This window comes from Cyanistes caeruleus, chromosome 6, assembly GCF_971803275.1.
Source record: "Cyanistes caeruleus chromosome 6, bCyaCae1.hap1.1, whole genome shotgun sequence".
Classification (NCBI taxonomy): Eukaryota; Metazoa; Chordata; class Aves; order Passeriformes; family Paridae; genus Cyanistes; species Cyanistes caeruleus.
The window spans coordinates 32,034,913-32,059,259 of NC_141706.1; the positions used below are offsets into that span (position 1 = coordinate 32,034,913).

Sequence of the window (24,347 nt, forward strand, 5' to 3'; positions counted from 1 at the left end):
TGGTTTTAGTCCCTTTTTCATCATGTAAACGTCTACATTTTGTGCTGGAAATCAAGCCAGAGCAGTGTGCTGCTGGTGCTTGGTAATCTTGGGAGCTGACAATGCCCAGAAAATCACAGTCCCCTTGGGACTTCCATGTCCAAGCTTAATGAAATGCAAAAATTATACTGTATTATGATGAGAGAAATCAACTTCTTTTTCTCTTTAAAGCCTTACATTTGTAATAAAAGGTATTACTAACACAGGTAAGGCCTTATTAAAGTTAAAATGTACTTCTTTACATGTAAACAAATATCTCTTCTAGTGCTGTATCTTCCTGTCTCTCTTGTAGTGAGTTCCAGGTAAAAGCATTGCCCCATGGGAAGCTCTGTAGAGGTTATCACAGTAATGGATGCCCAGACAAACACAGTCCAGACAGTGCCTGCTCTGTAGATTACAGCAGCAGTCGTCTGTCCAGCCCAGACCATCCGAATGAAGGTAAGATCCAAAGACATTGTAAATGTATTTATGTGTGAGCTCTCAGTGAGCTGAGCTGAGGTCACACTCCTGTTAGTCACACCGATGCTGCTGTACAGATCCAGGAGCATTTGAACAGACGTCTCAGCAAAGCCACTGTAGAAACAGGAGTTTGTGCACTTTCCTTCTTTCCTTGTGCACCTTTGGCTTTCTCTTACCTTGCTAGCCAAGGAGGCAGGTTTAGTATTGATTATGCCATAGGCTGTGCTGTTTGTCAGATATGGTAGATTAGGGAATTACTGCACGTAATGCTGACTAACTTGAACATTCTAGGTTTAATTTAGCATATTTGTTGATTTTTATTTTTTTTTTTAACTTGGCTAATGTTAGTCTGATTAAGTTTTTATGGCAGTGGGGGTTTTTTGCCTTTTCCCAGATTCTGAGGGCACCGAACCTCTAAGTGTAGATGGTGTCTCGGACCTGGAGGGAGAAGAAGGAGAGGAGGATGTGGGTACTAGCATGCCTGAGAGAGAAATTCCTCCGATACCTGATCAGGAAAAGTTCCTCAAGGAGCATTTTGGGACCCTGAGCAATACTGATGGAAAAGGTACATCTCTGTAGCTTTGTAAGGTCACTCCTGGTTTTTCCACCAAAGCAGGCTACAAGTTCTGTTAGGCTTTCCTGGATGCATGGATATGGGGAGAGGGGAGAAAATGTAAAACAGTGTAAGAGGCTTTAAGAAGATCGACATCTGTTCATTCATCGGTCTATGTGTAAATTCGTGTGGATTTGGCTCTGTGTCAGTTTGTGTTAAGTATTGTCCCTGGAATCCTAACGAGCTGTTGTTACCTTGCTCCCGGACTGGTTTTTCCTGTTGTAAAGGAAGGTATTGACTGCGCGCTCACCCCCCCATCGGTGACACTCAGTGGCCTCTAGTGGTGCATCAAGGCATAGCCAATGTCACAAAAGAAAAGGCTGAAATGCTGGGTGGAGAGAGAGAATAAGAGGAAACATCAGAGTGGCAAAGGAGCTGGTTTGTCTTTATCGACCAACTCCAGAACAAAGCACATCTTTTTAGAATTTATAAGGTTGCAGGCAGCAATATCTATGTGAGTTTTTCGTGTTCTTTTTTTCCTTTTATTTTTTTTCTTCTTTGATGGGTTTGTTTTCTGCTTCATGCCAGTGCCTCACAGTCCTACAGGCAGGATAGGACACAAAGGGAAGCAAAAAAGGAGGCGTACCCTTAGGGAGAGTAGCAGCTTAAGGCATAGTAATCTAAGTAGAACACTAATAGCAAAGGAAATATAATTATTTAATTCTTTGTGGCTTTAGCTTAAAAAAATCCCCTTGGATAGTCTCAATGATAAGAAAATGTATATATGAGAATGCTCTGTAAATAAACTGCTCATTTGTCTTTCTCCTTAAACCAAAATTTTTAGGTGGCTCATGTAGGAATCTGGAAAGAACCGACAACCTCAGCATTTCCTCTCGCTTTTTTTCCCAGTCCCCGGCTCTCAGGTATGGCTCTGCTTGTTTGGAGTGTTTCTGTCTGTCTGTTTATACTAATATGAGTAGGTCTCGTGCTAGGTCCTGGGTGAAAATAGTTGAACAAACTTCTGGCTTTGGTGTGCCTAGGCACAGTAAAGTGTTAGCACAGCACATGGCAGGCTGTTTGCAGACTCTTGTGATTTGGACAGGTTATACTGCATCACTTTAGCTGTTCTATTTATTCTAATGCAACACTATTGTTTGTTCTATTTCCTCTTTCAATGACATGCTTAATAGTTTCATGATTAATGCCTTGGTTGATTAAGTTGGATGAATCACTAATAATCTAATTTACTCTTCACTGTTTATGCTCTTTTTATTCTTTTGCATTTCATTCAGCTTGGACAATGAAAGTAGATTTGTCAACTTTTCCTTTGTTTTACAGTCCTTTCTTACTCAGCTTTGTTTCTCAGTACCATGCCTTTACAGGGTGTTCTGGTGTCTCACACAAAGCCCCACGGGGATATTATTCTTCCAAAACCCTCTCAACCTTAAAGCACTCCAAAAAGCTGCTGCAAGCTGTTTTCCTTGTTATTAAAAAAAAAAAAAAATCCCAACAAAGCAAATATATAAGAAAAATTTTTAAGATTTAGGTCAATGCTTTTGTTGATTTGGGTTCATAAATGTTTAAAATAAACAAATACTCCTGTATTCCTCTGAAATGACAACCTAAAATCTTAGCTCAAAAGAATTTCATTATATAGGACTAAGAAGATTTGAATACATCTTCTAATGTTCACCAGCTGTATCCAGATTCAGCATGGTAGGGAAATTTGTTTGTTATTGCTGTATTCAGCTGCTGTTGCTGCTGTCAGGAGCGCCTCTTAGTCTGTCTCATGTATGTTTGGGAAGAAAGCCAATGGTTAGCTATTGTGTAAGCTTCTGGAGAGTTGCAGTGATGAGTGAAGGAAGTCACTGGTGCTCTAGAGATGTAACAAGGAAGGTAGTTTTTGATTATGAAAACCTCTGGGCTTTTAATCTGTTCAGCTGTTTAAACGTGCCAGGTTGGAAGTTGCCTCCTTTTTGAAGTAAGCCCACTGTGTTTGTCTGAAGTGGAGAGGAAGAGGAAATTAGGCTTTCCTCTTGAAGATACTGACCAGCTTTCCTAGTCATTATGCTTTCATAATATTAGGAAAGCATCTTGACTTCCTCTTAGGGTTTTCTTAGAATTTAAAAGATTTAAATTTTAGTGAGGTGAGCTGAGAGAAGAGACCTGACCTGACTTTGCCCAGTCTTTCCTATGCCTGGAATTTTTCCTTCTCTTTTGTCTTCACTTTTTACGGTGTCCTCCCTGGAAACAGCAATCCAATGCTATTTGTGATTGCACAGCCTCTAGTCAAATGCCTGAAGACCAGAACTTGCAGGGTTGAGTAGAATTAAGTGGTAACAGCTTAGGGCATTTTTGACTCAAAAAAGTCCAGACAGTGCAGGGCTCTTTATTCCAGAGAAACTTAATGCATATTCCTGTCTATCCAGGGGAACATACTTGTTTTTAATTGGGATTTCTTTATTGTGTTCTTTAGACGATTGTCACTCTCTTCATCAAATCTGACACTGGATTCAAAGCCCATTGAGCCACCAACCCAGACCAGTCAGTTTACACCAAACCTGTTGAAAAATGACAGCAGCCATCCTGGTGATGCATCAGAGAACAGCCAGCTCCTAGAGAATGTAAATTCAAATCGAGCTATTTATGTGCAGAAAAAACGCAGATCAGCTTTGGAGACCAGCAGAGTTGGTATGGCTCCTGGACGGGTTACTGCCTCCTTTCCAGAAGGCCCTGTGAATGCAGTCATGAGAAAGGCACAGTCAGTGCATGACCTCGTGCATGAGGGTAAGAACACACATTGGAATGATGGTATGAGAATGAAATGAGGACATCTGAGTGGAGGATTTAAATTAAGCTTGTCTTTCTGCATTTGAGCTACAGGCTTTACATGTCTTCTCACTCCTACCCTGTCAAGGGAAAAAATATTTTCAATATTATTTATTAAAATATTATTTAATATTTTTATTTGTAATGCAGATGCTGGTTTTCTAATTATCGTTCTCTGATATTTGTTTGGCATCTGTGGGAGGAGCACTGCAAGGGTGAAAGGAAGTATTTGCAAAAATATTCTCTCTTGCTGTGGTGGTTGCTCCAAGCTAAGACTGAAGCTCCCCACGGTGGGGAGGAGAAAAAGAGGGAAGAGAGAGAAACAGAGAGCTTACTGTATCCATGCCCTCCATGTGAAATGACTCTATTTTTGAAACAATCAACTCACTAACTGTTAATAAGTTTGTTTAAAAAATCAAAAAAAATCCACAACAGCATATATAAGTTTTTGCCTGCTTCCTCTGGCCTCCCTCTTAAGAGTCACAGTGGTCTGAGGTCTTCTGGCCATACACTTTAAGAGCAAATCTCTCTCATGTGGAAAGCAGTATTGTCTGAGTAGGATGAGGGATGGGAAAAAAAGAAGCTGTTGAGGCTTGGTGATACTAACCTGAACTAGTGGTTATGTTTGTGCACATCTCACAGGGGCTGAGCTGAGCCACATTAAATTCTGATTTAGGAATTCACTGCAGGCTCTTGTCTATTTTTGGTATGTTTGTCTGTTTAATTTTTACAGATAAGGGTCCAGGAGTGATATCCTCTGCCAAGCAGCGTCCTCAGACTCTTTTGGTGGTTGAGAAGGACCCCAGACCTAACAATTGCAGGGTGTTATCAGCCAGTATGTTGAAGATGGATGGATCTGGTGCTCTGCTGGCCAAAGATGTCAGGGCTGCAAAACCAAAGTCCTACATGAATCCCACAACCAGCTTCCGGGCTAAGATGTCAAGGAGCATATCTGTAGGGGAAAATCTGTACCTTGGTTGCTCCACTGAAATGTTGACTGATGGGAGGACTAGTCCTCCGGTGACAGAGAAGACACAATTTAATTCCACACAAGATGCTGAGAAGATTAAGCTGCCAGTGAAAGAAAATGTTCCAGTGAAACCTGCACTCCAGCCAGTTGTAAACTGCTCATCTCCCAAGTCTTTCCACAGCAAGTTGGCATCATCAAACCGAGCACATCTGATTCTTGACATTCCCAAGCCGTTGCCTGATAGACCCACACTGGCCTCCTTCTCACCCACTACCAAAACGAAAACCCTGCTTGAGCCACAGTCTCCTCAGTCACCTGCTGGGGCCTCTAAAAAGAAACCCTCTTTTCCTGAGGTCCGCACCTCCAAGAGGGAGAACCAAACTGCTGGGTCTCTGGTTCCTGGTAGAGAGGTCCCAACAGGGCTTGCTAAGGAGAGCCCAGTGGATTATCCAGTCTCAAGGACAGATTGCCAGGATGAGCCAGGGGTCACTAGTCTAAAACTGAGGGCGGTGTCAGAGGGCCAGCACCTAAGGTCTCCTGAGAGCACACTGCCCAGGGGCAGGGAGCGGATCACCGGCATCGCCTGTGTGCTAGACAGCCAACCTGGACTTTGCCCACTAGACCCCATCAGGCCGAGGTCTCCTACATCTATAACTGCCTCGGCACAGGTCTCAGGTGTGCATGGATACCCATCTCTTATCTTCCCCCTTCTGTCTTCTGTCTTTGTGAACCGCCTCACGATCCCATCACATTTCTTTACGTCCAGCTTCTGGCCTGTCTCGTCCTGTCTGCACCTGTCTCGTTCCATAAACCATCCCTTCAATGGTGAGACACTTCTTCAATCTAACATCTTTTTCTCAGTCTTTAGTTTCCATTTCCTCTAGGTCTTATGTCTGACAGTCCTTTACCTGAACGTTTTACAGGCTTCAGAACTGTTATGTTTTTAGTGATTTAAGCTGTACAATTACCTCAAGGGGCTCAAACCTCTTTGTGGTCAGTCCTAAAAGCTGATATGCTGGGAATCCCCTGGAGTGTGTAGGTGCATCCCCCACTCTCCTCTTGGAGCATGTTTGGCCAGCAAATGAAGGTACAGGCCAACATGTGCTAACAGAACCAAGCAAGCACAGATAATACTGACAGTGAAGTTATGCCAGGTAGCTCAAACTTTCCTTTGTTAATGTGCAAGTGTGCAGGGTCCAGAAGGGTTTGCATACAACTTTCTCCCATGAGATAAAGCTCATGGAGGTGAGCTCCTGGCTGTAGCTACCTGTGAGAGCAAGCAGGTCTTTGTGCTGTTATCACTCTGCTTTGAGGACACGTCTGCAAACTGAATGTGCAGTGCATGTACAGGGTTTGAACATAAAAAATGTGGGTTAATTTTTGAATTATCTCTAGTTTGGAGAGAAAGGTACAAGATGAAAAACTTTCACCTGGTGAAAACAGCTCTATGATCTGTTACAGGCCTCAGTTTAAGGTAATCAAATTAAATGAAAACTAGCAGGTAAGTTTCAAATTGAAGCAGAAATCCTGCCCTCCAAGGCAGGAAAACCTCCAGTGGCAGAGTCTGTGGCACTGTTTAGTCCAACGCCATCTCCTGAGGTTTTTCTTCTGTGTCACAATCTGAAAGGAAATACACCTTTCTGAGTTGTGCATTAGAAAACTGGATGTTAACCACTGCACTGATAGCTTGTACCTTAAGGGGCTATACAGTTTTTATCCCTTTTGTTATGTTGTTCTTACTCATTTCTTAGAAGGGATAGCTCTGTAATCCTGTGATCAGTTGTCTTCTGTGGTGCCAGGCTGTTACACCATTCATCAGAATGGTAAAACACAATGTTTCTGCACCAAAGCATTGCAGAAGGTTTAATATGGTTTTGATGCACTGTTACTTTTCTTTTTGCATTCCTAGAGGGATCAAACACCTTAAGATTGAAGCACTATTATGTAAAACAGGAAATGTAATGTTTTGTCTAAGGGACCTGCAGTTATCTTACCGTGGCTGCTCTGAAGAACAGTGAATGCATCTGAAATTTTTAGACCCTTCCCCTACAGGGGTAAGGTTTCTTCCAGCACCCTGAAGCTGTTGAATCACATTCTATAGCAGATTTGTAGTTGTCTGTACTCTTTAGGCTGAGTTTTCTCTTCTAGATTTGTGAATCAGACTACATAGCAAATGGTTTTTGGTCAGTTTGCAGAATTAAGACAGGTAGTGCAGAGAAAGATCAAGGACTTTTTCAGTATTGATTTTATTTTTTTTAACAACTCCCAAGATATAGCACACCCTGACAGAATATTTAACAGCATCCTTTAGTGAGTTAGAATAATATAGCACTGTGGAGCCTAATGTTGTTTTTTTTTCCTCAGTAGGCAGCTGTCAGCCTTAAGCTTCTTGCAGACCACATTTCCCAAATTTTTAGTGGTAGATGCCGGAAAACTTGTTTAGATCCAAGTTGGCTATTGCTGTGAACAACTTACTGTGGCTTCTGGAAATCACAATGTGGCAATTTAGATTAAAACTGTAGGGTTGATACAGATTTGTTCTGCTTCTGACTTGCACTGTTACTCTGTGTTTCCACTTAATTTTTCTGTCCTTCCATTTCCTGCTTGTTTAACAGCTGCAAATGAAAAGACTTAATTGTTCTTGTTAAAGCATTTTGACATCTACAGTTAAAATGCTGTAAATGTGCTTAATACTGTTGCTGTGTTTAATATTCTCTGCTAGTTTCTGAAGAGCTCTGCTCTGCACACCCGAGAAGCAGAAATTGCCTGTTACTTAAGCATTTATATTAGGTTTTATGACCTTTCTCCTTACTGGCACCTCCCAGAGCTGGAGACCAGCATAAAAACAATGATCAGAGGAGAAATCCAGAAACAATCATGAGAAGAAACAGCTGGGTTTCAAACATAAAGAGGGAAAGAGGGGGGCAGAAAGCAAGAATCTTGGATTGCACTGAAGTCCACTCGGCTCAGACTCCATGGGTGATTTAGGATCAAAGAATGCAGATGGAAGGATTTGTTCATGCCCCTTTGCTTTTTGTAGATGTTTTTGTTTGTGTAGATGTTTTTCTGGCTGTATTTGTTTATGCATCATCTAAATGTATTCATAAAATTAGCTCAGGTCCCCTCCAGTCTATTCAAAGATGGTTTTCTTAGAATTACAGAAATTACAATGCTAATGTGACAAAACTTCGGGTTGGGGTAGCTAAAGAAAGTTGAATGTCCTTTGTCCAGGCCTTTGAAAATTGACGATTATGTTTGTGTGTCTATGTCTTTGTTCATGGTTTATGTCTAACTCATGAAAGTGTTTATTGCGTAAAGATTGAAGGTCTTCAACTCATCTTTTGGAGATAACATCTGGTGGGGACAGGCAGAAGATGCTGTCCTTCAGTTGCTTGCTTTTATTTTTTAGTTTTGGGTTATGGTGTATCAGCAGTGTATGTCATGGGTTGCTCAGCAATGCAATTCTGTTCAGATTGAGTTTGCTTGTCACAACTCCTCTGGACCTCAGTCCTCACTAGAGAACACTGCGATAATTCTGTATAATCCATCATCCTCTGTGCTTCAGTAGCACACTGTGCAGAAGGATGCATGATGGGGAGCTTGTAGATTTCTAACTAGAAAATTTGAGGCTCCTTGGATCAATCCCTCCTGCCACTGGAAGCCCTCATTGCAAACATGTCTTTAATTGTAATTGGAAACCACATGGGTAATCTGTGACTATCTGTGACTGTAATAAAAATGTGTAATGTGAGGAAAAACATTGCTGACTTTGGAGAGTCTAAAGACTGGAAAAATAGGGGTGTTTGAAGCAAGCAGCATGTCTAGTTAGTATGAAGGAAAGCTCACACAGAATGTGCCTATTTAATAATTTGCTCAGACCAGCCCCAAAAATTGAATGACAAGTTGTGTGTGTGTGGTCTTTCAAAAATGCATTAAAAAACCTGTTTTCTTACCGAACTATGAGGCTATGGATAGTGACGTGTCTGTGCCTTAACTTGTGCTTTTATCTTTTCCTCCCTCCAGAATCGGGCATCAGCATAGAGCAGTGTGAGCACGTGGTGTCCGAGCTCCAGGACAGCATGCGCAGAGCCCTCCACCTTTACCGCAGGGTGAGTGACCTCGCACACGGGCTCTGGTACAGTAGCTGGGCTTTACAGCCCACAGACATCTTACACAGAATGTAACTGCTTGCTGCCTCAAGGTGTTCTCTTGACTGTGTATTCAGTGACACAAGCTGCCTGGCTGTCCACTTGACTGCACCTTCAGCTTGAACCAGGGATGCAGGAGCTCCTGATTCCCAGCTCTTGGATTTTCCAATGGTTTGCTATGTTACTCTGAGCAAATCAATTAAGTTTTCAGTCTGTTTAGCCTATCTGTAAACTGAAGATAACAGTATGCTCTTTTTCAAAGGGGTATTAGGGAATTAATTAATGGTTATACAGTATTTCAGGGATATGAAATATTATAGCAGCTTTGAGTTTCATTAGCCCCATCTGTTCTTTGTCTTTGATGCCTGGGGAAAGGATTAGCAAATGTGGGATACCATGAGAATCCAACTTTGAAAAGAACACGCAGCCTGTCTGTCTCACCACCAGACCAGAGCTACGTGCAGAGCAATATAACAGCTCTTTGTTTCTTTGTTCAGTACTGGTCTGTCAAGTCTCCTGCAATGAGTGTGAGGCTTTGATGGTGAGCATCTGCCACATGGTCCTCTGCAGCTCTGGGCACAGCACTTGCATTAGCTCTCTGACCTTGCTCTGTTCCTGGGACCAGCTGCATTTGGCAGGCAGGAGGGACAGGAAACTGTGGCCCTGTGCTGCAGCTGGGAAACACAGTACCTTCTTAAGCCCACTATAAGGGGAACACTTCCCAAAAATGTGTTTCCCATCTCTGTCCTATTGGAGTAATGCCTCTGGATTTTGTGCAGATAGAGAGTATTGGATGCGTGTCCTGCTGTATATCTAAATGGGCAGTCTCAAATGCTGAAGAGAAGTAGGCTCGATTGGTCTGCAAATCTTCATGGCTTCACTTCCCTGAAGGGCTAAAATTGCTTACTTGGTGCTCTACCTAAACCCCAATGCATTCTTTTTTCCCCCTCCTTTTTGTTTTCAGGTACTAAATGATACAGAATCTTCTACTGACAAAGATAAAATAGCAGGCCTCCTGACAGAAACATTCTCCTCAATGAAGAAAGAATTGGACTCTCTGAAGGATGCAGAAGAGCTTCCAAAAGATAAGGAGGCACTGGTAAAGCCACAAGATAACGCTAGCCCACTGAGTGAGGGATGTGGTGCCAATCTACCGAGTCCCAAGAGTTTGGGAGATGAGCAGACACTAGCTTTGTTGGAACAGTACTCGGAGCTATTGCTGCAAGCTGTGGAACGACGCATGGACAAAAAACTCTAAAAGGGGTGACTTCAAGTGTTTGTGAATTCACAGAAGTAATTGCAAGAGGACCACAGAGAGAGCTTCAGAACAATGCTACCATCAGCTGGTCTAGGGCTGGTGGGGATACCTTTATAAATTGATTTCCTCAGGCTCCAACAACTGTGACTTGTTCAAATTCTTAGCAATGTGCTGGCCACAGTTTTAATATTTGTTTCCCAATGGTCTTCAACTTCCTGTCTCTAAACAAAGTCTTGAAAGAGGAGTTTGGAGAAATTGCCTTGAAATTTCTTCATAGCCAGGAGGTCAGGATGTTTGACACCTAAAAATACAAAGAAAATCCAGTTTATCCAAGAAATTCTGAACTGCTGACTAAAAGCAAAGGAGTCCATGTGAAGCCAATCCCTTCCTCTCTGAGACTTCATGAGAATCAAGAATCAGACTTTTTATGGGTTTATTTATTAATTTATTTCTCTTGACTGTTGCTCTATGCCACGTTTGTGGCTGTTATCTTTGTCCTTTAAAAAAACTGTCAATCCCTTTGCCATATCCCAGCGAGAAACAATCTCTGTATATAAATCCCCAACAGGGAGACAGGCTGGAGTGTCTGTGCAATTAATGAACTGTTCTCTGCTTAGATCTTCTCTTGCTGTTCTTGCTTTTTCTGCTTTAGTTTTGTTCCCTGCAGTAATCCTGCTGTTGTTATGACAACCCTGTCTGCTTTCCTATTGTGTCAAGACAGTCCCCACACTGTATTTTATCTGCATTCACCTCCAGGGAAAGGCTCTGTATCCCTTGGGCCATGCTTTGGAGATTACTTTATGAATTCATTAGTGGTACTTTTAATCTGGAATTTGAATACTTAAGGTTTTCTGCAGACATTTAAAATTTTTGATTTAGATACAATACAAAAATTGGTTTCAGCCACTTTTCATGATTAGGAATTGGATATTGCCTTTGATGTTGTTATGATTTATTTGTGGAGAAGTGACATGGAAAAGCTGGTTTCCATCTCTTACAGTGTAACTCTGGATTTGAGAGATCTTCAGTGTCATGGCTCATCTGTGTCATTTGTTCATTTCACTGTGATAGGAAAATGTATTCCCCTTCCCTTTACATGAAAACAGAGAATTTGCATCCCAAGAAAGCTGAGATTCTCTTACCTTTTGTAATGCTGTTTCAAATCCCTTCAGAAAATTATTTCCTAAGAACTTCAAATGAGATGTTTTGGGGTGTGATTACCACTATTTCCCCTGCCTCTAGCCTCTTTTCTTTTCATGAATTTCTGGTCTGGGAAACAGAATTTTCTCTTCTTGCATTTGTATGTGCAATATTCTTCTTGCCCTGTGGAGCTTCTCTAAACCCATGCTAACTTGTGTTTGTTGTGGCTTAAAATTGTCCAGTTATGTTTTTTAGGTCAATGATATAAGCTAAGAAAAAAAAAAAAATTAAACCAATGAAATTCTTCAGCACCTTCCCCCTTATTCCCACTCCTTTCAACAACAGGGGCAAATAGACAAAGTGTTTTATTTCTTCCATCTCCAGTCTCTTGCATTTATTTTAAGGTAGAGCAGTGTAATCCCACTTCATAAAACTAATACAAACAACAAGAATTTGGTGGGAGAGAGACTGCTAGCATCATGGAAGTCAGTCAGAGGCAGCCAGACTGCATCACTTGGTTACAGAGGTTACAGGGTGGAAGCAGTTTTCTTTCATTTTACTGTCCTGGCTGCTGTCTCTCTGAAACCCTGTGGCACTTGGAAATGCGGTCTGTTGACTTCTCTGTCTTTCTGTGACTGCAAATCTGCAGTGCAGCCTTTTTTCTACTGATCTGGCCAGACTGGCATAGGACAACCTGTTTCTCCTGAATAACTCTAGGGCTGAATAATCTGCAGTTCTGTCTCTCCCCTAACAAGTTTGCTGCCCGATCCCTGCTGAGTGCTTCAGGATATGGCAGTATGGGAAATACTTTGAGGGCTTTCCAGCTGCTTCTGCCTGTAATTGAAATCTGCCTAATCATGTTTCAGGTGTCCTTGCTAACCTTTCCTTCCATGGTCTTGTGCTGAAACTTTAAAGGGGTTATGTTCTAGTCCTGTCTCTGCACTGTACTGTGCTGAATCAGCTGGTGTGCTTGGTCCCATGGGCAGCTTCTCTTGCTTAGACAGGTTTTGCAAAAGAAGGCAAGTTGGAAACCAGGAAGGAAATTTCTGGCAGTTTCTCTGAGTGAAAAAGTTAACTGGAGATGCTGTGAGTGGAATGTGTGGTAAGAGTCATGCTGGGTCTGTGATGGGAGTTAGTGTGGGTCAAGCTTGCTTTTGAGATGGCTGGTTCCTTCACTTTCAGACTGTGAACATATGTCCTAGTATACAGGAAATTCCTTGTTCTGCTGGGGCCACAAGACACTCAGGAAAAATAGCAGTCCCTTGAATCCAGGTATATTTTGGTACTGTTGATAATGGTTTGAGGGTCCTTTATATTACTTCCTTGTGCAATTTTATACCATTTTATTATTTAAACATTGAGATAGTGACAAAAAGATCAGAGATGATACAGAAGAGCCAGTGGCGAGAATGAAATTTACCATAAAGGTAAAGGTCAACAACCAGCAAAACTCGCATAGAGGTATGAAACAAACCTCCTTAGAAATAAATTGTGTGAAGCAAATCTGTTTTTTAAGCTGATCAGAGTGGGTTTTGTTTCCTGAAATGGGTTTTACTTGGGGTCATGGCTGTATACAGGAAACCAGAGGTAAAAACTCATCAGAATGATGGCAAGAAAAATGTTGGGCAAGTAGATCAGTTGGAGAACGGTTGTGTAGTTTAAAATAAATTTAGAATAGTATATGTAGGAGACTCAGGTAAACAGAGTAGAAATAGAGGTGGTCTTGGTCTGAAGAACACCATTTGGTCAATACCTGTGAATGATGCAATACCAAAAGGCTTTAGGAAAGTGGGTACAGGACTTGGAGATGGCGATCTGTAAGTGAAGGATGTATTGGAAGGAGTTTGTTTTTAAATATGTTCTATTGAGCCTCTTGCTGTTCTCTAAGCAACTGTTTGTTTTTTTTTTCTTAAATGGCAAAGTCATGAGCTGCTTGTTCAAGGCTTTGATGTTTTGAATTGATTAGAAGCCCAGTAAAGGAGATGCTGGTGCCACAAGTTTGTTGCTGAGAGGGGTGAGGGGAGAGTTTTGCTCTTTATAATTTAAGACTGATCCAGCTAATTCTTCCCTGCTAACTTCCTATTGCTGGCAGTAGGAAATATTCCTAACACCTCTAGTTTACAGAACAAAAAGAGCATAAATGCATTGCATTTGCACCTTGTGAACATGTTTCACTGCAGGCTGTCCATTGGGCCAGATAGAGAAATAATGAATGCTAACTGCCTGGGAAGTGAAGAGGCTTGTCAGAGGAGGTAATAAATTTGAGTCTATCCCTCTTAAATGGTTTGTGTTCCCTCTTACTGGTTTGTGTGGGTGTTAGCATAGGCACAGCAAGATACCTGTATTAAGATATTTGTTTAACATAAAGCCTGAACAAATATGTTGGGCCTACCTTATCCTCTTTACATATATTTTCCCCCCTTCAACTCAACATTCCTGGTCAAAATGAGAAGTTTTAGGTTTCTTTTCCGTCTTGCAGATAGTACTGCTTTGCCTGTGGAACCCCACAGTTTGTTTAAGGGCTCTCTTGAACTTGGACAGTAGGAAGGGCTGCAGCCTGAAAGGGCAGCAAACTCTTGTATTTCCTGCTGCAGACAGGTAACACCTTCCTCCTCCCCATCCCTCAGCAGCACCCAGGACCTGTGTGTATGGGACTCCACCTTTCTTCCACCTCCTCTCTCAGGCTGTCCTCTCCTTTCCATGCAACCTCCCAGGTGATGACCGGGGCATGGCCTTACAGCAGCCCCTTCCCCAGCCTCCCCCTTTTGCAGATTTCATCGTGACTCAGAGGAATTGGGACGTTTCTTTCTGGGAGTAGAAACATACCAACTTAATTTTTTAAAATGAACGAATATGTATATAATTATATATAAGAAAAAAAAAAAAAAAAAAAGAAAAAAGAAATGCAGTTATTTAAACACCCTTGATAAATTCATGCATGTATACAGTGTCTTCCCCCCAACACTTGGATGTGTAGCATCCAGGACACTAAATGACAAAAACCTCATCGAAATGTTAGACAGGTCTGTCCTAGCAGCCCCCCGAGAGAGCAGGCGGTTCCTTCTCCGGGCGAGCCCCGGCGTGTCCCGTGTTTCAGACCGTGCGTGTGAATGACTCGTGGCGGCGGGGACACGGGGACACGCGGGGCAGCTCGGGGCACGCCATGTCCGCCCCGCGCTCCGGACAGGCACCTCCTCACCCCTGTTCCCCCCTTTTCCTGCACTGCCCTTTTCCTTCACTCCTTTAAAACACAAACAAAAAAAAAAAACAACCCTCCTGCGTTATTTATAAATGAGTGTTTTTATACTTTTGGCTTTAGGTAAAATAATACTTTGTCTTTTTTTTAATTATTATTTGGGGAAAAGAATTAAAGATTCCGTTTGTTTTTGTGGGGGTTTTTTTGTTTCGTTTTTATTTTGGTTTTTTTGTTTGTTTTTGTGGTTTTTTTTGTTTGGTTGGTTTTTTTTGGTTTTTTTTTTTTTTTGCACTGTGAGACTCCTCCGGGAGCCGTTTTTAACTCTGTATCCATTTGTACTTGGTGTCTTAAACTGTTTCAATAAAAACGTGACCATTTGTTACCGAGCTGCGCGACTCGCTCGGGAGCTTTGCCCGCGGTTGGTGTTCCGGGGGAAGGGGCGGGACGGGGCCGGGCCGTGCATGGCGGAGGGCGCGGCGCTGCGGGCCGTGAGGGGCTGCCTGGCCGCCTTCCCGCGGGAGGCCCGCGGTGAGCGCCGCAGCGCGGAGCGGGGTGGGGGAGGCCGCGGGGACCCCGCCTGGGGCGGGCAGTGGTGCTGGGCCGGCCCTGGGGCCCGGCCAGCCCGGTACCGCCGCCTCGGCCGGCGGCAGCGGCGTGAGGCGATCGGCGGCACCCACTGTGCTGCCGGCGTGATGGTTCCGAGGTCAAGGTGAAGCAGAAAGGCCGCAGCAAAAAGAAAGCGAAACTCGAAAAAACGGCCCTTTAGTGGTTGTTTCTCTGTGTATAATGTAGCAAAAGAAAGCACTATTCCAGCTTCCAAAAAATCATCCTGTGGTACCACCTCTGTATGAGAGGTGCACCTCCTGTAGCACAGGCTCTTTATCCTCAGGCGCTGAGGTTTCCACCCGGCTCTGAAACCCCCCTAGCACCCTCTGGGTTTTACGGAAGGATTCTGGATCCGTGAGGGGCACTGCTTGGTGTCAGCTTGGTGAGGCGTGTGAAGCCTGTGTGCGGGCAGGGGATGCTTTCTCCCGGGATGCTGAGTAACGCTGTTACTTGCCTGGACAGAGCTGGGCTGGCCGGAGTCTGTACCCTATCTTGACAGGCCTCCGTCCCCGCTGGAGTTTTATCGAGACTGGGTGAGTCCGAATAAACCCTGTATAATTCGCAACGCCATCAGCCACTGGCCAGCCCTGAAGAAATGGACCTCGGCGTACCTCAGGTATTAGCGAGCTGTGGAGGAGGGCTGGTGTTCAACTGCAGGCGACCTCACTAAAAAGCCCGTGGTTAATCTTTGCTGTTGTTTGTAAGATTAGCACAGATTCCTTCCTGGTTCTTTATGAAGATGTTCAGCCTTCTCAAGGTCAGGTGTGTCTTCCTTGCACACATACTGCCCTACCAGTTCCAATGCAGGGTGGGTGTTTTGGCTGTGTGCAGCCAACAGACTCAGACTATTGAAACTCACCCAGCTGGAGTGGGACTGTAATGCTTTAAGGACAGACTGACTTATTTGTGGCTGAGCACACCTTGTTTTCTCCAAAAAACTAAATGATAAGCATTTAAACAATGACTGAAATTTTAAATAAAAGCCTTTCTTTAAGAGAGGCTATATGGTTAGACCTAAAATCTGTGGGTCAGATCTAATTCTGTGGGGCTTAAAGCTAAATATCTTATAGAGCTAAGGACTGTTAGCCTCATGGGGTATGTATCTATCCTTTTCTTCCACCCTTTCTCCCTGTTCAGTTGCTTTTGAACATGTGAACCCTTGAACCTGGCTGAGTTGAATGGCCACAATAGTATCAAGCTCTGCCATGACTGGTGAAAAGAAGTGGCTGAAGAGGGCCCTCTGTCTGCAAAGAGGAAAAGGGAGCTCCTTTGTGAACCGTCCTGTTAGGAGAGAATTCAGAGAGGGAAAAGAAACTAGAGTTGCCTTGACGGCAGGGAGCAATTGGAGCAGAATGCCAGAGTCCAGACAGGCATCTTATTTTTGCTGCCCTTGAAACATGTTTTAAAATAACCAGTATGTAATATAAGAGCTAATTGCAGGCTGTAATATAAGAGCTAATTGCAGGCTTTGATTTGTTTTGCAGGGAGGTAGTAGGTCCCAAGGTGGTGAGTGTGGCAGTGACACCAAATGGTTATGCAGATGCAGTGTTTCAGGACCGTTTTGTCACGCCAGAGGAACGCCAAATGCCTTTCACAGACTTCTTGGACATTGTGGAGAAGAAAGTGACCTCTCCCAATGTATTCTATGTGCAGAAGCAGTGTTCAAACCTCACTGAGGAGTTCCCTGAGCTTGTCTGTGATGTGCAGCCTGACATACCATGGATGAGTGAGGCACTGGGTAAACCCTCAATTTCTCACATATTCAGTAAATATTTTGCATCGAGCTTTAAAACAATCACACTAGGTACTACATGGTGAATGTTTGTTCTCTTTCTGAATGTTACACCTCAGTTTGTTTTTATCCTCTTAGAAGTGGTAAAATGCCTAATAGAGTAATCCAAGTTTTGGGGCTGGATTCCTCTGAAATCAGCATCTCTGTTGTGTATTGGGACCCTCCCAACAGAAAAAGTGTTGTGTAACACTTCTTTACATAGAGTGGCTTCTCTTTGATCTAGAAGGTGTTTGCAGTGTAGAAGAAGGAGGTTGCTGTTGTTCACAGAGTGCTATTTGCAGTAAAATCTGTCACACTTAGGAAGGAAGTTATAGGACAGAATTTCAGAAAATTATTTGAAATGTTTTTAAAATTGACATTTTTTTTTTGTTGATACCATCTTATCTTTTTTCCCTAATCATACAGGGAAGAAGCCTGATGCTGTGAATTTCTGGCTGGGGGAGTCAGCTGCTGTGACATCTTGTATGTATCCTATGGCACTGTTAATCTGGTGATTTCAGCACAAGTTTAAGTTGGCTTATTTTGGTTTAGTGACTCAGGAGAATATTGTGGGGTTTTTTTGACAAGGCAGCATTTTAATATGCTTTTTTTTTTCATTATTCTGCCCTTCTGCAGCCTCCTGCTGCTGTGTCTCTGGGTGCATCTACCTGGCATTGTGTCATGCAAGGCATCAACAGTTTGCTTCATTAAATGCATTTGCTACAGCATGATATTGTGACTTTCCCACTGGCCACCAAGAGGAAGAAGCAGTCTGATAATAATAGGGAAAGTGGATACTTTCAGTTCACTGTAGTTTCTGCTGCAGAGAAGGAAATGAATATGAATTTCTTTCTCCACATTTCTCTTTTTTTTTTTTTTTTTTCTCAATCCTAGTACATAAAGATCATTATGAAAACTTGTACTGTGTGGTATCTGGAGAGAAATATTTTCTACTGCATCCACCAAGTGACCGTCCCTTCATCCCATACGGTACATCATTTTGCTGTGCAATGTTTCTGAAGGCTGGAAGGAGGACAGACTAAAACACTAAAAATAGGAAGCAGTGAACATTTTGATGTTTATGCAGTGTTACATTTTCCAGTGTGAACAGAAATTTCTTCTGTTTCCTGCTGCAGGTAGTTTGTAATACAAATGTTATTCTGAGGCTAGGTTTTCCAGTCCAGTAAAGTAATGGGCTCATTGATTCATATCTTGAGTCTTGTGTCCAGTTCTGGGCCACTTCAGGTATGACATTAAGATGCTGAAGTGAGTTTAGAAGAGGATATTAAAGCTGGTGAAGGTTCCATAGTGTAATTGCTATGAGGAGCAACTGAGGGAGCTGGGGTTGTTTAACCTGGAGAAAAAGAGACTCGGGGTACTTACCACTCTCTAGAACTCCCAGAAAGGAGGTTGTACCCAAGTGGGGTCAGGCTCTTTTCTCAGTGACAGGAGAGGTAATGGTCTCAAGTTGTGCCCAGGGGAGGTTTAGATTTGACATTGGAAAGAATTTCTTCACATAAAGGGTGAGTAGATATTGAAATGTGCTGCCCAGGGTGTGGTGGAGTCATGTGCCTGGAGGTGATTAAGGAAAGACTGGATGTGACACTTAGTGCCTTGGTTTAGATGACAAGGTGGTGTTCAGTCAAAGCTCGCACTTGATGATCTCAGGTGATCTCAGGTCTCATCTCTTGATGTCTTTTCCAAAGTAATAGATTCTGTGATACTCATGACAGTCTCTTCAGCTTTAGAATATTGAAGTTAACAAATTATTTTGTCAGTGTTGCAGCATGTCATCTTTGATTTTTTATGGGTTTGGATTCTGCCTGCTTTTCTTTAGGAAGAAAAAGCCAGGAAGCTAAAAAATCAGTCGTATTTTAATGGAATATTCAAGCTACTAACTGAATCTCTGAAACCTAAGAAATGAAGAAAGAGATTATTGTGGCAGCATTGCTTCACACTGCCTGTTTTCTGTTTCTTTATGTTGCTTTCCTATGTGCACAGCAGTAGCTTTTGTTAGTGTCATCTAGAAGATGGACAACTTAACTTTGTCTCAAAAAACTTAATTTTCCTATTCCTTTACTTTCAAACCATCAGATTAAGTGAATGCAGAGAGCTCTATGACACAAATATAGTTTGCTAGATATGTGCTGCTACAGTATTTTATTTATACTGTTCTTATTTTGTTTACAACCTTGAAGTCATAGAATCACAATGTTTTGGCTTGGAAGGGACTTTGAGGATTGTTGAGTCAATGCCCCTGCCATTCAATAGACCAAATTGCTCCATCCAGCCTGACCTTGAATAGTTCTAGGGACAGGGCATCCACAACTTCTCTGGACAACCTGTTGCAGTGCTTCATGACCCTCATTGTTAAAAAATTCTTCCTTATATATAATCTTAATCTACCCTGTCTCAGCCTGATACCATTAACCCTTGTCCTAGTCTTGGTAAAAAGTCCTTCTCTGTCTTTCTTATAAGCCCGTTTTAGGTACTGGAAGGCCACAATGAGGTTTCCCCAGCACCCTCTCTTCTCCAGGCTGAACAATCCCATCTCCTCAACCTTTCTTGGACAGGTGGTGTTGTATGTATGTGAATGTATGACATATACATGTGTTATAGGAGACCTACTTTGTAAAACAAGTCGCTGTTAAAGCACAGAACAGAGATAATGCTTGCATTTCATAGTGTGTAGTAAAAAGAGAATTCCATCTTTTTGAGCATTAGGTTAATTAATGGAGAGAAACTCTCCAGGGAGGGCTTCGAAAACCACATGGGCTGGAGCAGTGAAAGAAAAGCAACCAGCAGTATTTGAAGCAGTTGATGAGCCGTGATAATTAAAATTAGAAGTGAAACGCTGGTCACAGGCCACTAATAACTCATGTGAATGCTTCTTTAGTAGACTGACCTAAGGTGAAACACCCAACTATAGAATGATGTATAAGTCAGGGGTGCATTTATGTCTTCTGAAAAGGAGACAGTTACTGGAACAAAATAGGACTGGGATACAAATGGGCTTGGAGGAGAGTAAGTATTATTCATGCTGACTGAAAAAAAAGTATCTGAAAAAACTTAAATGTTTACATTAAAAAATTTGAAATGGAAAAAGTGAAGGATAGTGAGTACATTAAGTTGAAAATGGTTTTGTATTAATTTCTCTTGGTGAAACTGTAACATGCACTGCCATTAGGTTCTCTGAATTGTGTAGTTTAATTCTTTCTCTGGTTCCAGAGCTCTACCAGCCAGCAACCTACCATGTATCAGAAGATGGTTCATTTGAAATTGTGGATGAAAAGACTGCAGAGAAGGTAAAAAGTTTATAAAGAATGCAGTTAATAAAGTAGGGAGGGTTTGGGGCATTCCTGAGCCCTCAAACTAAGCATATTGATTGATATTTAGAAATCCTTCATTACTGGAAAAAGAATGCCCAGATATTTCCCTTGTATTTTACTATTTGCAAAGGATACCCAGCTTCCAGAAAGTTCTTTTACTGCCCACCTGAAACCATTGATATCATAAAGTGTTGCTTTGCACCAGACTTGAATTGATCCACTAAAGAACTTTTGAATCAACAATCATCAACAATAAAGGAATTGATTTCATTATGCCTGAAATAGACCTTTCTACATTCACTTTCTTTTGGCGCTCTACTCAGGTCCACAGTAGTATCACCCAGTGCAATAAAACATACCTGTCTGAGTAAATAAAAGGTATTTTTTTAATAGTAGCAATATTTATTTGATTAAAATGTTTGGATCTAGAGGCACTTTACAAACCTCAGTAGAATCTTAATCCCTTGCATTTTGCCTCTGCAAAGTGTGAGTAATATTACAAAATAACTTGAACTGGGGCTTATTCTCTGTTTCCAGAGTGGTGCTCATGGAATCTCATTCCTGTAATGCAGCAAGGTTGGAATGCTAAAGTTTATAATTCTGTAGGGCAGAGAAAGAATTAATGCAGTCAAAAAGGACTTCCCAGCAAGGAGGAGTGTTTTAGCTGCTGGGAGTAAAAATTACACCAGAGAGCTAAAGAAGAAAGGAATTTCTAAAAAGAGTGGTGCAGATAAAGTATTTAAGTACTGAATGTAGGAGAAACAAGCAGCTTAAGGGGCTGGAAGTGTTTTAAAAGTGTGCCATGAGACTGCAATTTCATGGATGACATTTATTGCCTTTTCTCTAATTAGAAATGCATCACTGAAGGAGGCACATCTTTGCATCCTTGACCTATTCCCAGTTGAATGTGGAAAGCTGTGTAGCTGTACACATTTTGCTAGACAAAGTACATGTTTTGTAACCTAGTGAGTTTGATTATCAGTTGTTTTTCTGAAAGCTTGCTGGGATTTTTTGCCAGGGTCAGTACCATATACACACTTTTTTGCCTTTAGGTGCCTTGGATCCCTCTGGACCCCTTGAACCCAGATCTAGAGCTGTATCCAGAGTATGCTCAGGCAAAACCTTTGCAGTGTACAGTGAAAGCTGGTGAGATGTTATATCTGCCTTCTCTCTGGTTCCATCATGTTCAGCAATCACATGGCTGTATTGCAGGTAAAATAGACAGTATTTCCAGATAAATTTTTGATCTGTGCTGGGTGTGCAAGTAGGTATCCCACAGCAAAGCATCAGTGGGAGCAAAGGTTCCTTTAAGGTTATCTGCCCCTCTGCAGGACAGAATAGCAATCTTGACAGATCCCATAGGGCTGCCTCCTTGCAGCCTATTTTGTTTTCATAGCTTTGTCAACACAGCATGGAAGATACTGTTTTCATATGAGCTGAAATCTGCTCTGACCCAGGCTCTTGCCTTGCTAACAAGGTTGTGTTGTGTTACTGTTCCCCTGCACTTACCAAAAGTCTTGTCATCACTTTCTTTGTAGGATTTATCATCACATCTCTATCTCTTTTTTTTTTTCTTCTCTTTCCAAGTGAATTCCATAATTTCAAGCATTCCTCATTTGGTACATGTGGAGGGGTGAGGATGGTGCAAAGTATTATTGTTATGTTATACAAGTTTTGCAAGGCATGAGGAAGATATTTTTGCTGGAATTTTTGCGTGTCCTTTGTTTGGAATAATCCTGATAATGCTGTTCAAGAAAAAAGTATTTTGAACAGCGTAACATTAGTATTTGCATAACACTGCTAATATTGCAAACTCCTTTTTCATTCCTTGTGATTCTTGTGAGTAAAGCAATAATTCTGATTTGTTTTTCCCAGTGCTGCTGCATCAGTCCTTAAATTTTTTTTGCAAAAATAGAGTTGTTTCCAGCTGCAAGCCCCTGTCCACTTCTTTTCTCTGTTTAGCAGAAATACCAAAGCATTTGAGTTCATTTGTCCTTTAGTCTGTTAACTGCAGTACAGTCTGTATACACTTGAAAAATCAATATTCTCTGGATCGGGTCCAGTGAATATCTGAAGCCAGAGCATATCCTCCTCCAAGAAGCATTAGTACAATATTACAGTGTATGGCTACATTTTCCTAGGAGACATACCCCAAAATTAGCAAGAGAAGCAGAATTAAAACACTGTCTGATTGATGACCACTGTGAAGTAGTGGTGAATTTGCCATCCTTTATACAGGAAAAGAGATTCCTATCCAGATGTTAAACTTTACAGTTATGTATTTTTTTATCTAAATAAAAGCATACATTTTCTGTTCCTAAGCATTTTGCCATCTTCTGCTCCAATGAATCTCCAGCATACATTCTGAAGTTGGTTTGGGTTAAGGCAGAGTTGCATTGGCAGCTGTATGAAGAACTCTGTTGTTTGCTTATGTTGTTTTTAGCTGTAGTCAGAGATTTGCTCATTTCAAAGTTCAGTCAGCAATAAGGAAAAGCCTGTACTAACTGAACTGTATAAAACAGTCTATGAACACTTTTGTAAATCTTTGCATTCTAGTCTTAAAATGTTTTTCCTTTTTTTGTCTCCTCAGTGAATTATTGGTATGACATGGAATATGACATTAAGTACAGCTATTATCAACTGCTAGATTGTCTCACAAAAACTGTGAAAATGCTATAGCAAAGGTGGGAGACTCAAGCTTGTGATGTCTGTTTCTGATGTGATACAATCATCAGCATCTGTGACTGGAGTACAAACAAGATTCTCCCCAAAAGAACTGAATATTGAATTATGGTCAATATTGCCTACTGAACACATCATGGCTATCTTTCTTGATTTCAGAGTCCAGACCAATTGCCCAGATTTTTTAGCTTGTAAGCAGAACTTTCATAATGGGATTTTTAGGCCTTTGCATGTTGCCTTGGTGATGGTGAGGAAAATAAAGTGTGAAGGGAGACAATCCAGGTTTAGAAAATCCCAAAATGGAAGCTTTGACTGTTCAGATTTACGGATTGTTTTCATAAAAACCCAGTGGACAAGGAAGGGTCTGCTCTGTGCATCAGGCTGCAACAGTCCAACATATGCATTTTGCTTAAGGCAAAAGTCTGTCCTGATGTAATTCTCTAAGTTCAGTGGCTGTGGTGTTTGGATGGTGAGAAACTACAACTTCTGCAATAAATAAGTCAGGTTAAAGCTTATTTCTGTACTAATTTTTTTTTCAAAGGTAAACAGTGGCTAAAGGACATCTAGGAGGACATGTAAAACTCAATGTTGGCTGTTTTCCAATAAAAAGCCACACGTTTTTATTGCTGTTTTTTATTTCTTTTCATTGTTGTATTTAACCATAGCTGCATTCTCTTGCATCCTGAGGGATGGTTTTAGAGTTGCTCTGCCAGATCTGCAGTCAGTCTACCTATCTGTGGTCTCATGGCATGAGATGTGATTCTGCAGCTTGTAAGTTCATTGATTGTTTTGTTCCTTTGCTATTAATTGCTGCTTAGTGCATGGTCAGGCAAGTTGTTTGAACCAGGAGCCTGATTCAAACAGTCATGATTCCCATTTGTATTTCCACAGAATGGGATGAGACTACTCACATGGCTGAGACCCCCAGGCTAGGACTAGAAGTCTGTTAAATTAACAGACATTGCAAAAATATAGTATTGTTGTTTATGAAAACCAAAAACTGGTGTTTATTGTAAAATCTTCAAATAGTTCCTTGGAAACATTATTAATATGGGAGAAATTAATTATTGGGAAGAAAAATATAGTAATTGTTTTACTTTGTCTATTACTTTTGCTTCTTAAAATAAACATAGTTATAGGATAAAGTTTCATTTTAACTTGTGGTACTTACCTAAAAATTGCAGAAAGCTTGAGAGGGATCAAGAGCAGGCTTTGTTTCGTGGCTAGATTAAGATGCCATGCTGCTTAGGCTTTCCAGCTTGTTTGTGTTTATTGTGTCCTGGCAAAGGCTCTCAAGCCAGTTCTGCAGTCGAATCTGGAATTTCCTGCAGCTGGGGGGCGCGGCAATTTGGATATTTCTTTTTGCT

The 24,347-nt window shown here is 41.7% G+C and overlaps 2 protein-coding genes across 28 annotated transcripts in view; both read left to right on the forward strand.

Annotated features, from left to right (window-relative positions):
• MAPKBP1 (mitogen-activated protein kinase binding protein 1) overlaps nucleotides 1–14,978 on the forward strand; it is a 101,305-nt gene extending 86,327 nt beyond the window's left edge. For 8 of the 26 annotated variants that reach the window (XM_086894236.1, XM_086894241.1, XM_086894243.1 and 5 more), the window contains 7 exons: nucleotides 332–477; nucleotides 869–1,063; nucleotides 1,896–1,974; nucleotides 3,528–3,838; nucleotides 4,614–5,675; nucleotides 8,874–8,959; nucleotides 9,963–11,453. In XM_086894236.1, coding sequence (XP_086750362.1) covers nucleotides 332–477; nucleotides 869–1,063; nucleotides 1,896–1,974; nucleotides 3,528–3,838; nucleotides 4,614–5,675; nucleotides 8,874–8,959; nucleotides 9,963–10,256 — 2,173 coding nt within the window. In that variant the 3' untranslated portion in view covers nucleotides 10,257–11,453. Of the gene's footprint in view, nucleotides 1–331; nucleotides 478–868; nucleotides 1,064–1,895; nucleotides 1,975–3,527; nucleotides 3,839–4,613; nucleotides 5,676–8,873; nucleotides 8,960–9,962 lie in introns of all 26 variants that reach the window. The other 18 variants (XM_086894254.1, XM_023928183.2, XM_086894252.1 and 15 more) reach the window with 5 other exon arrangements.
• A 56-nt stretch (nucleotides 14,979–15,034) lies between these two features.
• JMJD7 (jumonji domain containing 7) lies at nucleotides 15,035–23,603 on the forward strand. Of its 2 annotated transcripts, XR_015288373.1 has the most exons (9): nucleotides 15,035–15,120; nucleotides 15,661–15,814; nucleotides 16,683–16,936; nucleotides 17,396–17,452; nucleotides 17,864–17,959; nucleotides 19,448–19,542; nucleotides 20,198–20,274; nucleotides 21,351–21,510; nucleotides 22,889–23,603. XR_015288373.1 is itself a non-coding variant. In XM_086894269.1 (8 exons), exons 1-8 carry the CDS (start codon nucleotides 15,054–15,056, stop codon nucleotides 22,975–22,977), a joined length of 954 nt encoding a protein of 317 aa, XP_086750395.1. In that variant the 5' UTR covers nucleotides 15,035–15,053; the 3' UTR covers nucleotides 22,978–23,603. The 2 variants fall into 2 exon arrangements, 1 of the variants encoding a protein (XP_086750395.1); XM_086894269.1 differs by lacking the exon at nucleotides 19,448–19,542.
• The last annotated feature ends 744 nt before the right edge of the window (nucleotides 23,604–24,347 follow it).

Bases quoted from the DNA above. Each gene is read 5' to 3' on its own strand.
- JMJD7 (XM_086894269.1), top strand. From the start codon at position 15,054: ATGGCGGAGGGCGCGGCGCTGCGGGCCGTGAGGGGCTGCCTGGCCGCC. The intron at 17,453-17,863 runs GTATGTATCCTA...TCTCAATCCTAG, and splicing joins GTCAGCTGCTGTGACATCTT to TACATAAAGATCATTATGAA. The intron at 21,511-22,888 runs GTAAAATAGACA...TTGTCTCCTCAG, and splicing joins ATCACATGGCTGTATTGCAG to TGAATTATTGGTATGACATG.